Source organism: Parambassis ranga, chromosome 18 (assembly GCF_900634625.1).
Source record: "Parambassis ranga chromosome 18, fParRan2.1, whole genome shotgun sequence".
In the NCBI taxonomy this organism is placed as follows: domain Eukaryota; kingdom Metazoa; phylum Chordata; class Actinopteri; family Ambassidae; genus Parambassis; species Parambassis ranga.
In genome coordinates, this window is record NC_041038.1 from 7726847 (window position 1) to 7741852 (window position 15006).

The window sequence follows — 15006 nt, forward strand, 5'->3', positions numbered from 1 at the left end:
GTCCTCTGGTTTTTTTACTAGTGTGGATAAGAAGCCCTGCAAACGACAGGCCAAAAGGTCAACAAGCTTTTCAAACGTTTCCTGGCAACAAGATGACCGGCTAACCCGCAGTTAGCAAACATGGTTTTCCCAAAATATTTCCCTGTGGATGACTGCTTTGTAATTCCCTGGACACTCATTTAGGTCAAAGGAGGGCAGTCTGGGGTCAGCAGGAAAGCGTCACAATTGATTGACCCCCAAAGGTCAAGAAACAAACCTCTATCTGATGGCTTAATGGTGAAGAAGATTGCAAATTGTACCATCGTTTTTCTCTTGCACTTGGGGGCTTTTTCATTATTTTGTTATCATAACTGGTGCACTTGTTTGCATTTGTTCATGTTTTTCTTTCAGAAGAGTAAATTCAAAACATTCTACCGCCAGCAGGGGAAAAAAATAGCTGTCTGAGATCGTTTTTGTGGTGTTTACTCCAAGTGCTTTTCTTCCTCATGTCCAAAGCTCATGAAAAATTCTACTGCGGAATTCCATAATTCAGTTGCCTCAAGCTTTTCAGTCCGAAACAAAACTGTGCAGTCGGAGTGTCGCAGCTTGATTGTCACTGTTTTCTCACATGTTCTGCCTGCACTCCTTCACTCCTTCAACTGTCATCCTTTGTGGGAAAGAGATGTGATCCTCTTGGGAAAGACCAGATACTGCACTCCCCCATCACTGTCCTGCAAGGCAGAAACACTCCCATGCTCCTCTCCAGTAGCATCTCAAGTCTTTTTAATAAAAAAAAATATATATATATTTATTTTCATTTTTTAAGACAACACAAATGTGTTGTAATGCTTTTGTAGGTTATCTCGACACATTCTTTGCTGTCATCTGCTTATGGTATCACTGCATCTCCTTACCTCAAGCTTTTTTCTGCCCCTCTGGATGTTTCACAAATCCACACAAAGCAGTCAGTGTCCGTTCCTTCGCTGCCCCATCCGCTTAGAGGGCCATCCAAGTTCAAACCTCAAAACTTGCCACTGAAGCCCTCCTTTGCATCTCAAAGCCAGTGTAACAGGACCTTGAAGATTTTGCTCAAGTGCATTGGTTTAAGAGGTAGAGGACCTCTAATATCCGGCGAGGATTAGGATGCAAAACTGGCAAGGTCTCCTTGGCACCCTCTTAAAGCCCCCTCATTCAAATCCAGAGCTTCAATGAAAACACAATTTATTTCTACTTCGGTACGATTTGGATGGTCTCCACTGCTGCAGTGTAATTCTGAAAGGCTTGAATTAACAGAAACAGGATGTAAATTTGGAGTTTCTCTTTCTAAACTTGTCGTTCCTTTTATCACCATATACTTTTATTGACAAAAAAGGATACCACATCTTGTTAAAAATACACAAACATTGTTATCTTTTTTTTTAGCACACATTCAACAGTTGGAAACCCACACTGCTGGAATAACACCATGCTTTTGTCTTGACTTGTCTCTGATTACTCCAGCATTCAGCCTCCCAGCCCCCACATACATACCCCGTGGGGATAGCCACCTGTCTCGGCTGACTCCTGGGATGCCTCCCTGGCCTAACAGAAAGCTCTTTGTGCCAGGGTGGGGCGTAGAGGTGTGGGGGCGGAGGGGGCCGCAAAGCCTCTTAGCAGGCTGTTACTGATAGGACTCTGGAGACTTCTGCTGTCAGGGAGGGTTCACAGTTATAGTGACACAATTCACCTGCTGTCTTTTTTTTCAATCATTATTGGTGCAGATATGTTACATTACAGCTTTGTGTGTGTGTGATCAGGGTGGTGGGGGTTAACCCACACAGTGCAGCACAGGCCAGCCAAGGTGACATCAGCTTTAAAGCACAGCAGATCCTGACAGATGACCTAACAGTGCGTTAATGATTGCCTCTGTACAGGATCATAGTTTGAATTCACTGGTGCACTGCCTGCTGACAGCATGTCTGTTCATGTAGATAGATGGCTGGATGTTCTGCCTCCACCGTCTCTCAGTGCTGCAGACACAGTGAGGATGTTGTACTATTGCAAAGAGAGTAATGAAGACAAATGATGGCTTCAGTTGTAAATTATTCTAGTGGCTTTTAAGGAACACTTCAAGGTCTCGTCTTGCTTGCATAGAACTGTCAACATGTAGAAAGATTCAGTTAAAATCATGGTTTTTGTGCACATTTTTCAAATGTCATTTTCATAAACAGTTTAACTTACTACAACCTCTCACAGTGTTATTTTTGATCCAAATGTCCATGTGTTATTATTATATTTATTCTGTTTAACTCTGTTAGAGTTTCCCTTTTGCACATCTGACAGAAATAGGACTAGGGTTCTTTTTCTTGCTATTTTAATATGTGTTGCTATGTTAATGTGCTGCATAGACCACCGTTCAGTGAAGGGTTAGGATGCACCATGAAATCAATGCTGTTAATGTTCTGGTACAGTGCAACTACCAGCTCTTTATTTATACTGGTTTGGATAATGAACTTCATGGGGAATCTGGATCTTAGCGAGCAGCACCGCATAGCACAAATTCCAAAGCAGCCCACATCTGACAACAGTGGGATGATCGATGTGTGGCTGCCAGGCTTTGCAAAAAGCTCTCATTTGTTGTGCAGATGCTGGCATTCCAGCTTACAATACAAACATTATACATGCGTCATGTGGCTTATAGTGATGAGGTCACCTCTGTGCGTGTACAACTGCTTTTCTGGATCTGAAGCGTAGTCTTTTTCATGTCTTTGGCATGTTTCTTTAACACTGATTTCATCCTTCCTGGACTGAATGGTGCTGAATAATTGGCAGGCTGATTGAAACCTGATTGAATTAAAGTTAAGTGATTTGAAATACAAAAAGAGACTCATCATTTACATGATAAAAAGATGCTAAAACACTAAAAACAGCCCATCTATCACAAGGCATTACAAAGGAATGTCTATTCACACACACACACACACAGCGACCTTACGTCCCCATACTCTTCTAATGCATGATGTCAAATCATGCAACAGTCACCCCTAATGATCATGTTATGTCATCAATGTTTGAACAGCCCTGCAGCCATGTCTGTTGGCGGCTCCCCTTCTGTGCCTGTCGACAAACAGAAATGTGCTGACTTGATGACTTTTTACAACAACAATAACAACAGCAATATTGACTGGGCTGTGTTTGCGCTAGAAGTTGTTACATAATATCTCCCTTAAGCACTGTAGCAATGTAGCCAGAATATATTTGATTTTACTGGCAACGGTTAAAAATCAACATATCAGAGGGCATAAATCAGCGAATCGCAGGCTCATGCAAGTCTGACAGAAGTTTTTCCTGAATACCCTACCGCTTCAGTGAGATGAACTCCTCATAGAGCCTCCTAAGTTGCTGAAGGGAAGTCATTGTCAAGTGTGTTGTCTTTAAAGACAAGACTGTCTTTTGACATGCAGCTATTTTGCTTTAGCATTTTTCGTTAGAATATCTTGGAGTACTCCCGAGAATGCATACACACTGCAGTTTTCAGGGTTAAATTCCAATCATTGTCATTCCATTCCTGACCACACAAAAGGTTTCTAGTGAAAAACATTTTACCCTTTAGGTGCAAGTCAGACTGAAGCATGTTTCCTTATCTTTAAAAGACACGTCTTTATTATCAGTGTGATAGACAGTCCACAAAAATGTGCAGCAAACGTTTTACCAGTGCAAACCAGGCATAAAGATCAGGGATGCACGTTCAACTTGTCCGGGTTGTGCATACATGTTTTAAAGCACTGCTGAGGCCCACGTCCAGCCTGCCGAGGTCTCGTTTTAGAGCCAAGTGGAAATCGTCGCCGTCTCCCCCCTGCGGGCCATCCCTGTAAATCAAGCCAAGAGAGCTGGAAGTGCAGCAGCAGTCGCACCTGAAGTGCTGTCAGCGCAGAGTCGTGGCTTAATTTATGGCTCCCTTTTGAACAAAATGGAAAAGATGTTGAAAGCTTTGTGTCCAAGTATTTTATTAACAGGAAAGTGTTTGTGCACTGCAGATTGCTGATTAAAAAAACACTTTTGTGTCTTTTAAATAATATAGCTGCCACACTGCAAAAAACTGCAGTTCCTCATGTAGCCACTCGAGGGTGGGTCCTAAAGCAAGGCTCAACTTTACAGCAAAGTTTTAGAGGCTGCTAAGAAGTTATAGAAACTGTATATACAGATATACAAAACGAACAATAACAAATTAAATACAAACACACCAAAACATGAGCATCTAAAGTAACTAGCTAACAAGCCCTTACAATATGTGTTCATGGACAGGAGGGGCGACTTGAACTGTACTTTTTGAGATATGGAAACGGGAAGGAGGAGGACTTTTTTATAGTGTATAGGTTTTTGCTTAATATTCTTCCTAAGTATCAGTCTACCTGCAGTTTTTTGTATTAGTAAGTATCTGTGCACTGCCAAGATGGCAATCACCACCCTGAGCTGCAAAGTGCCACGGAATCGAAGCAGGGTTTGTCTTTCTTACCTAATACGTAGTGTTGTAAGCAGTTTGGCAGCCCCACAATGGCAGCATTTTATGGCTTTACCTGGCCTTTGTTATAGTGTAACAACAATTGTAGGTTAAAGTGAGATAATAGATGCGTGATGCAAGTAATGGCTTGATAACATGGCAGATCAAAGACAGCAGAGACCTCACTGGGACAACTTATACTATGTGTTCAGATATTTCAAGGCTTGACAGGTCCAGATGACTTATGTCTCGACCCCCTCCCCCCCACCACACTTACACAAATACACAACAATTGGAACCCAGTCTTAAACAGGGGTTAAAGCTGTGGTTGTTACAGCGGGATTGATGACAAGGGCTCTAAAAATGTCATCCTCAGTGAGGATAATAAAAGCGAGCTCAACATGAATCAAAAGGTGGACGTTCAAGTCAGAACCTGTGTGAAGGAAAAAATGTTTTTTATAGTGTGTCATTGAATTTGACAGTCTTTTCAATGTAATGGTGCTGTCAGGTTTGCAGAACAAAGATGGAAAAATGGGTGCAAGGCAAGCTGCAGTGAGGCCTGGAGGCACGGCTGGGTTTTGATCACTGGCTCATTTTTCCATGATGCCTTTAAATCAATAGGACGCCTTTATTTTGAAACCAGCAGTCAATATTTTGGCCCATTAACAAACATGGCACCAGTGATGCTACAGCACTGTGAACCACTTTGAGTCACAGTGATCTCTGGCTTTTCCACCATGTTCATGGTTCCCACATGACTTCAGCAATTCCCTTAATACCTCTTATCCAATCAACCGGATGCTAGTTTTGGGCTTGTGCCAATGTCAGGTCAAAGTCTATACGTCTAGACGACTAGCACAAACTGGTGGTCACAAAAATTGGCCTGTAGCTGCCACAGTGAAAGCCAGTCGGTACCAGTTTTGAAGAAGCTCTTGATCTACCATGGTGGAAAAGAAAACCTTAGTTTACTTATTGTGTATATGCGTGTTTGACTTTTGGCTTCAGGTTAAGATTAAGCATGAATTTAATTTTGCATCCTGTTCCTTTTTTCCATTAAGAACTAATTGTTATAAATCTAATGGATATATATATATATATATATATATATATATATATGGACACATGAAGTAACAATATACATGTATTTGTATATGTAGGCCAAATCTGTTATTTTGAACTAATTATACTAACTTTCTGATTTTACATAATTGACTTATGATGACTTGTAGTGAGTAGTGAGCACAGTGTAAACTCTGAGGGTCATCAGCTTCCCAAAGCCGCACAGAGATAGAGGCTGTAGACTCAGCAGTGTTCTCACAGCAGTTAGTTATTTGGTCATTGTATTACGAGCAGGGGATGTTTAACATGCCTGATATATTTCATAGATATCCTAATCTTTAAGCACAGCAGTAGCGTCCTTCCACCTCTCGTGTGCAAACACAGGTGATTCTTCCTCCTTTAGCTCTGCAAACATTTCTCTCACCCTGCATTACTTTACACAGGGCTCATAAATCCATGATGACACACTCGGCCTTATCAGGCCTCAGCTGGGGTGATGTAATTCGAAGCTGTAACTGAAATGCAAACATACCAACAGAAACACGCAAAGGTGTGTCCATGACAGGCAGTGGCCTCACCGTGAGGGCACCTGCACACAGGTCATCAAACGCTGGGCTGAGCTGAGCAGACTGTTTGCAATGCTAACATGTAATAAGTGCAGATAAGGGCTTCGACAACAAACATTTAATTTCAGCGTTTGGTGTTCTCCTCGTCGGACATGCGGTCTGTTGTCTGTGTAAACACAGTCCCTGGACCTCTCACTCCCCTTTTTGTACATAGGTAAAGAGGAAACATGAGCCTGCATGATGTCACAGGGTTAACTCCCAGGTTTATTTTAATGTCAGAGCGTGCACTGAGCTGTCTTTGTAACGAGGAAAACCTCACTGTAAATCATGATAACATCCAGCTTCCTGCTTGCAGAGTTTGACTCCAGCATAATTTGGGGTTATGGAGAAGTCTGAAAGTATGTGTTTGTTTGTATCTCCACTGTTTACTCAGGGAAACATATCATTTTTACCATACATTTAAAGATGTAAGAAGCCAAAGTGAGATGTGTCAAACTTTAAGCGGACGAGAAATGCCACATAAGCAGTATTTGTTTTCGTGTTTATGAGTCAGTCCACCAGCAGTCACTTGAGTTGTTTAGTAATATTTAGCCCTGGCAGTTATCATTAATCATCATCTCAATAAAGTTTAATCAACTAGACATATCTTACAAAAACAAGACTTGATGAGCAGCTTCCTCGCATTCCAATCTTTATTAGTCATCTCATTTCCACTTCATTGACTCGGTGTGTTAATTGAGGTAAATGTTCTTGGCTCATCTGAGCGGACAGAATCTGCCCAGCTCGTCTACAGTTATGCCATTGTGTTAAGAGGAAGGACTGTTAAAGAGCAACTAATGCACACAATGCAGAGGATTGTGCACGCCCGTGATGTGCTAATCTTTTTGACAGCTAAGTAAAGACTGGAGGCAACAGCGTCAGTCAGAGCGCAGGAAGGTCAAAGCATTGCCTCAGAAGTTAGTGGAGGAAAAGTATTGCCTTCATGTAGAGCAATTTAACACCGCCGCCACAGTGGAAATGCAATTATGTTTGCTGGTTTATGTAAGAGCTCATCATTGTGAGGGCAAGATGTGGAAGATGCTCTCTGATGATTCTCAAAGAAAAAAGTACGTGTCTTATGAGGGAACTGATAGGGGGAGTCTTCCGTGATGCTGACTCTGTTCAGGTACTCGAGATAAATCATTGTGTGCAGCCAAGCAAGTGCAGATTTCAGCAACACAAACCTGACAACACCTGAACAGGTGCTTTGGTCACGGTTTTGGACCTAGTCTACAATTACAGCTGTTTTCAGCACTGTAGAAAGCAAGTCTTTCTACAAACAAACTGCGACAGCACTGTACTGTTCTACTCCCAACTTCATCAGAATCAGAATTCCTTTATTTTCCTGAGGGGAAATTCTTTGTTGTTACAGACCTTTTCCTAGCCAAGAAGTGAAAGATGGCATAGAATCAAAATATCTAAGTAACATCTCAATCCCTGGGTTTTATCTTAAAGAAACATATTTACCACTGTATACATCTTTACATAAAGAAAGACATGGTATACAAGAGCATACAAGAACAAGTATGTGTTGCCCGTGTACGTGTTTGTGCAACCGTTAGTTAGTTTAATGGCGACAGGCAAGGATGATTTCCTTTGTCTCTCAGCGGTGAGCGGTGCGTCGCACGAGTCTGAGTTTGTTGCTGAACAAGCTCCTGTAGCTGGTCAGCACGTTGTGGAGAGGGTGAGAGGGGAAAGTAGTAGGGTAGGGTCTTTATTTTGGACCACACCCTCAGACACCTCTAGAGTCCAGTTCCTCTCCACAACATGATGATTCTGTTAAGTGTTAATGTTCCTCACCCTCAGACTTTTTGGTACTTGTGCCTGGGCTTTGTTGCTCAGCCATGATTTAATTGCCACAGGTGGCCTGCTGACACTTGTTTGGGCCCAGCATTGCATTTTAAAGGTTTTTGGAAGTTACTTATATCTGAAGCTATCTCTGTCTTTAAGTATTTAGTTACGGAATGTAGCACAGCATGGCCTATTGCACGCTATGTTTCTTTATTGTTAGTAGTATAAGAAAGCCAAAAAGATGTCACAGAAACACTCATATCTATTCAGTAGACTAGATTCCACCTCTTTGATGGCCAAATTCCTTCAACGATAACACAAACCTCTGTTCCTCTTTGAAGCCTGATCAACCTGCTTTAGTCCATCAGGGTTAAAAGTGTTTCCAATGCCCTGTCTGTGTCTGTCCCCCCTAGAAAACTGAGTCAAACCGGCATGATGGCAGCCCACTGCTGATGCATCATAGTCCACTCACAGTTAGTCAGCGCAGCTGGTGTGATGACACTGTCGGCCACAAGCTTATTTTAAAGTTGCGGGGTCAAACACATTAGTTACGGAGCTGACATATTGGATGCAACAGGACATAAAAAGTGCCAACATAATAACTCCTGTTTATGAGGTCAGGAGTCTGGTTCATGGGAAAATCCCATAAAATCTCGGCTACACAGAGGCCTGATTGACATGTTGATAATTCAGACCTTTTCAAGTGATATTTAACTTTGGCGCCATTGTTGCAGAACCATTTGTCCCTGATCAAGTCGAGCGTGACGCAGTGGCAACATCTGATCTTACATCTTAAAAGGCTTGAACAGGCGAGCCTTGTGTAAACCAAGCAGCGTCCCCTGAATGCGGAGGAAGACTGGGCGACCTCTAAACCCACCGGGAGCCATTAAAACAACAGGTGCTCTCTTAGGGGTAGGAGGCTCAGCTGTCGAGTGAGAGGAGCTAGCTTGCGGTTTGACTAGCAGCAGCTGCAGGTAACACAGTTGGGTCTCGACCCGAGTGTTCAAGGAGTCGCCCACCAGTTGAGCCTCTTTGCTATACAGGAGCCCTGAATCTGAACAAACCCCAGACCTCATTAGAGAGAGGACTTGTGGCTGTGGAGCAGCTGTGCTTGTCAGTGCGTAGACAGATGGGATGCCATATTTTAATGGAGAGCTCTGGCTGTCTCTATCCAAGCTTTATTGAGTCTCCAATGACAACAGAGAGTCTATTCAAGCAGAACTACACATGCTGTTCCACATTAATCCCCTGTGTATAAATCTTTGCTCCCGTACATTTAAACTTGCTTTAGCTCCTGATTTAGATCCATTCACCTTTCATTTAAACCTGACCTGCAGCAGTATTAAATTGGTTTTATCTCCCACATAGAACATTGATCTGGGTGATGGATGGCAGATGTAGCATATACAGTGCAATAACACAAACCTCCACTGACAGTTAGCTTTAGTAACAGCTGCTGAACTGGGAAACTTGGCCTGAATTGCTTAACAATTATTCATTACAAACTTGTCTGCATAAAGTAATAAAGTACAAGAAAATACAAAGACTGAATCCAAAGGTCACTTTTATTTAAATTCAGTGTGAATAAATTTAATACCGTCACTTGGACAGTACTAGAAATACATTAAAGGTGAAAAGACAAAGGACTGACATTTCTCCTTGAGGCTAGACCACAGAAAACACACCCAACAGTTTAAAGAATGATGACTCAGTCGTAGGTGACCAATAAGGTCAAAAAGGGCTCTGGTCACATGTCTGAACCCAAACCTAAATAGCAGTTCATTTAGTGTTCTGTGCACTTACAGGAAGTGAACAATAATAATTAAAAAAAAGTCAAAATACTGTGTTGTCTTAATACCATATATGTATCAGCTTTAGCAGCACTATACTTCAGTGAATAGGTCTCTCACACACGCACACACACACACATCTTCCCCTGCAGAGAATGCACTCTGTAGTCATAATAACATACTTCTAGCCACTTAAAAAGGCTCTACTTCATGATAGAAATTGATCAACACAGCTTCATTACAGCAGCCTTTCAGGGAGAAATCAAAGTATGATGATTTGCCAGCAGCAAGACAAATGACATGTGTTTTTAGCTAATATAATCATGATCTTAAATCTGCTAATCTCCTCATTGCCTTAAAGGATGCTGATTCATGCTCTGAATTTTGTGGAGGGTCAGCTCTATAAGTACACCGTAGATAAGATTGCTGTAACATTTATCACAATACAAAGAGTGGAAAATACCTTCCACTGTATCCAGTAATATCCTAATTCAGAGGTGAGGAATGTTTCTGTTTACAGCCTGTTTTAGGTTCACATTGAACTGTTCGGCTGTGTGTTGTGTACGTCTACATGCAGCTTTCATACTTCACAGTGTTCAGAGCTATGTTGAGCAATGCCTTCTTCATAATTGTGTGATTGTTCATATTCCTCGCAGTGGAACACGCCTTCAGTGTAATAATGTGTGAATTCATCCACTGTGAGACATGTGGTCACACCTGTGAGGTGTGTTTTGCTATTTTAAAGTTTCAGTCTGTGTGGATTAACTTTTGGTGTAAGTGTGAGTGTTTTATCTATGACAGCACAGTGAGCGTGACCGATCCTTTGGTCCTTTTCAGGATGCCCACAGCTTCTTCATGAGTAACACCCTCCAGTGTCTGCCCGTTAACGGCCATGATTTGGTCCCCTCTCTTCAGACGGCCGTCCTCTGCTGCTGCCCCCTAAACTCACACACACAAAAATATTTTACTAATAACTCACAAATGTTTTGATTCTGCAAAGTGTAGATGGTTTCTCTTACCTTTCCAAAAACGGTTTTGACATAAATTGGCAAGTCTCCATGGGGGCTGCCGTATCCTCCAACTATGCTGAAACCCAGTCCATCTGGCCCTCTTTCAAGAGTGATGCTCTTATACTGAGGTGGGCTAGAAGAAGAACAGTGGCAGTTAATGACTGTTAGTGACTGTGTGAACCCATAGACAGAAACAAATCTTCATAGGTACATATGGCTAAACATCTGGATAATAACTTGCATGTTGAAAGCCTTTCACAACCACTACCAAGTAATACAAACACATGGGTGCAAATAGCATCTGCCAAATTTCATTCCTCGATCCCCTAACAAGAAAAAACATGTTTGCCTCTCCTTCTCTTTACTTTCCTGCTTATCATCTTCTCATGATAGGGGTAAGATGGATGTTGTTACAGTAACTTCTTACCCAAGGTCGTCCTGGAAGATGCAGCTGGGCGTGAGACCCCCACCTGCCTGCTCTTGAGAGGGACCTGTTACGGTGGTGTCACCACCTGCTACCACCTGCAGATATATGAAGGCGCAGATAAATTCACGCTGTTGTGGCATGGTAGACTTCATTTACTGTCAAGATAAAGACTGATAGCATGGTGGTAGAGCAGGATGAGGGAGACAAGTTTTTATTGTGCTTCAAAGTCTGCCGCTGCTCCCCTTCGACTCGTCTTCTAAGGTGAGCACTTTGTACAGAGATAACAGAAGGAAGACAGCACAGGTTCAGATTATCTGGCTGTCTGCAGGTTTATCTAACGGGAGCACAGAGGGTGACGGTGTAAGCATTCTGGGAGACCTGCAGCTGTATCGTTCCGGTGGCATTCTTGAGCAGAGCGACAGCTTGTGAGTGGCTCATGCCTTCCGCAGTGGTGCCACAGATGCTGACGATTCGGTCTCCAATCTGGGAATAAAAAAGGTGCAAGTTTAGTTTATATCCTTTTAGCACATCCTGCAGAGAAGCTGTCTTTTCACACTTTTTTTTTCAACAAGGTGGGATGTGTTAGACGCAGCTTAGGAGTTCCTCAGTTCTATTTTTCTCTCTGCTTCCAACTTCATTTCCTTACAAAGTCTGTTTATATTTGCAGAAACCTCTGTTATGGCACAAACTGAAGACGTCACCGGCTAATACTGTGCAAATTTTATTCAATGCCATACAAAAGCTTAACTATGCTTATGTTCAGCTGAGTAATTTCATTCAAAATATAAAGCAGCATGAATACACCATTCAGTATTTCTCCTATTCATTTCAATGGGCTCTTATGTAGGCTCAATGACCTTAATGCAGGAGTGGGAGATTTATCATCCATGTTAGCAATGGCTATTGTCCTCTTCCAACCTCAGTCAAACAGAGTTACAATTGTCAGTTTTTCAGTGAAGGTCACTGCTAAAGGATGAAGACTCTTAACCCCTGGGGGGCTTTGAGATTCTCACAAAAAACTCGCACAATAGTTCAGTCTTTTAGCTTGTTCTGCTGAAGGCCAAACACAGGAAGTTCCTGATAAAAAAAGATTTTGTACCTTGAGCTTCTGTGTCTGCGCAGCCAGGCCGACTGGATTCATCATGGCGATAAAGATGGGTATATCACCCAGCGGGCTGCCCACTCCGCCTGCTATACTGATACCCAGAGAATCGCTGGGGCCTTTGGTGAACTCTACTGTTCTGGTGTCCTGCTGCTCTGTGGCTGTGAGGACATAAAAAACAAACACACAGTTATGATGGATTGTTCTACATTTTCCATTTTTCAGCACATGGCTGACTCACTGATTCTCCTCACAGATTATTTGTCTGCTTGTTATTTTACGGTACTCACATTCCTGACTTCTGCTTAGCTTGTCAGGGTCACCTGGAAGGTTTCCAGAGTCGGAGCTTGACTGATAGGCCACCTTGGAGCTGCCTGTTTCACTCATCTGAAACAAAAGGGATACGCAGCTTTTTTTTTCCAAGGCCTAGATAAGAGCAATTTCTGCTCTGTTCTTTTTATGTGTCCTCCAATAGATGTTAAATGAGCGGTAAATTACCTGACTGCTTTGAGACAGCCTTCTTTCAGAGTGGAAGGGTCCTGCTTTAAATCTTCCTACTTCCATTTTTATAGGCCCAATGCAGCACTGCAACACAAGTCACATCAGGATTGTCCTAGAATCTTGGAGTTCACTATTTTTTAATCTGATGGTCAACGATGTAGAAATACCTTGAGTATCGCGGCCACAGCCTCCTGAGTGGCTGACCTGACATCCTCGCCGTTGACGGACAGTATCTGGTCGCCCTGCATCAGCTGACCGTCTGTGTCCACCAAACCTCCTTTCACAATGTCAGACACAAACACTCCTGTGTCGTTCCTGGTGGGGGAGGTAGGAGGGCAAGACTGTAGCATGAGCATCATTTATCATTCACCACAGTTTAGGCTTTTTTCCATGGACTTCTGTATAACTCAATCTCAAACATCACTAACAAACTCAGAAAACAGAATATTTAATGCCAAAGATTGTCCTGTGCATAACAGGCCACAGTGTGTGCGTCCTGTCAGCACAGACCTATAAGAATTTAACTTGCTAAGACTTATCTTAAGCCAGTAGCTTTTCCTCAAATCTCTGTTTTCTGCATATCTGAGGTGCCGATCTCGACGTGGATACAGCTTCACAGCTTCTGCTTGTGCAGAAGCTGTGAAGCAAAGCAACTCGATCCTGCTCTATCCCCACTGCCAGAGATACTTGGCTGTCACAACTCCTCACCACTAAATGCTAGCTTGCACTTTCCTGTTCAGCTGAGGGTTTTTAGTCTGTCTATGTTAACTCTCGTTTCCATCCTATTGAGCATTTTTTTCCACTTGTGTCATAAAACCACAGTGACAGAGGTGGAAATTTATGACTAAATTAAAAGTTGAACTGAATTGTTTAAACCTTCAGCCACTAAACGGGCCTTTAACCCTGCAGTTGTTTTCTACATTTCTGTACTTTTCTATTCTATTTTTATATTCATGCATGTTTAATCACCAGCTTATTTGGTCTACATACGCCATTTCTATTATCCCACGGGTGACATCAGTCATAACGGGACACTGTGGGGAGACTTTCCCAGATGTACTGTATTCCATTAATTACCTTGACTGCGTCAGGCCACCACGGTCTAATTTGTCTGGCCAAGATTGTCGTTGGGATTTCCCCACGGAGAACATGGCTGCCGAAGTTCTAATTATAACACATCTGGAGTTCCCAAATTCTCAGACAGCATGTAAGGGGCATAGCTTGTGAGAATAGAGTTAGCAAACTAGTCAGTATGAACCGTTTGTGCCAGTGGATAATTCTAACTCTGCAGCTGAGCAGCTTCAGTCCAGATAAGTATTAAAAAAATGACATAAAAGCTTGTCAGTGCTGCTGATACAGCTTGAGTAGTATTGTGTTGGATAGAAGAATGCATCTTCTGTGCCATTAAAAATTAATTCCAGCTTTTATAGCTGTATTGTCACATATCAGAAACCAACTGTAATGTCACATGGGAATGTAGGCTTTTTTTGATCTACAAGTAAACACCAAACACAATACCTTGAGTCTGTGGTAACTAAAACCAATTATGTTGAAGGGAAGATAGTAAAAGAACCATATATCACCTCAGGATTTAGCTGTTGTGTTACCACTGATCTCTATTTAAGTAACTCCACTACATCAGAATTAGAATAAGGATCTTAATAGTTGATTACCTCTGGTCCCGTGATCTGCATTAAAAAATAAAACAATATTGTTACTTTCATTTTTTAATTATTTTAATTTTATAACCAATGCCAGCCCCCTCTATTGCCTGTATTATACAGCAACATAGATAATTTAAATACAAGCTTTTTTGCCCCAAAAGAAGCAATCTGCTGAGCTAACTGCAAGCTCCCTACAGGAAAAGCACCTTTCAATGTCTCATTCTCATATTGTAGTAATTCCTCTGCAGTACAACTATCAGAATGTATGATGCATCATCCAGCAGCATCTCCAACAGTACATTTCTCTTACCTCCTTCCCACAATGCTCAGGCCCAGGCCCTGTCCAGGCATCTTGTTCAGCTCCACTGTAAAGGAGTCCCACAGGTCTTCCTCTTTGTACTGAGCTTCATCCCTGTAGACCGTCAGCCGAACCCTCTGTGGGGTCTGCCGCAGCACGTTGATGGCTTCGTCATGACTGGCTGCTCGCAGGTCGATACCGTTCACCTGAGACAAGAGGAATGAGCTATTTATGTGCTGCAGACTGTGAAGTCCAATGTAGTGTATATATATATATATATTTGTATGTATCTACACAGAT

General features: G+C 42.3%; 1 protein-coding gene across 9 annotated transcripts in view; it reads right to left on the reverse strand.

The window, feature by feature from the left end:
* Positions 1-9461: 9461 nt before the first annotated feature.
* mpdz (multiple PDZ domain crumbs cell polarity complex component) overlaps positions 9462-15006 on the reverse strand; it is a 37400-nt gene continuing 31855 nt past the window's right edge. For all 9 annotated transcript variants that reach the window (XM_028429845.1, XM_028429839.1, XM_028429842.1 and 6 more), the window contains 9 exons: positions 14719-14912; positions 12912-13059; positions 12742-12828; positions 12534-12630; positions 12241-12404; positions 11520-11624; positions 11142-11236; positions 10724-10847; positions 9462-10643 (listed from right to left, as the gene is read on the reverse strand). In XM_028429845.1, the coding sequence (XP_028285646.1) occupies positions 10497-10643; positions 10724-10847; positions 11142-11236; positions 11520-11624; positions 12241-12404; positions 12534-12630; positions 12742-12828; positions 12912-13059; positions 14719-14912 (1161 nt within the window). In that variant the 3' untranslated portion in view covers positions 9462-10496. The remainder of the gene's footprint in view (positions 10644-10723; positions 10848-11141; positions 11237-11519; positions 11625-12240; positions 12405-12533; positions 12631-12741; positions 12829-12911; positions 13060-14718; positions 14913-15006) is intronic.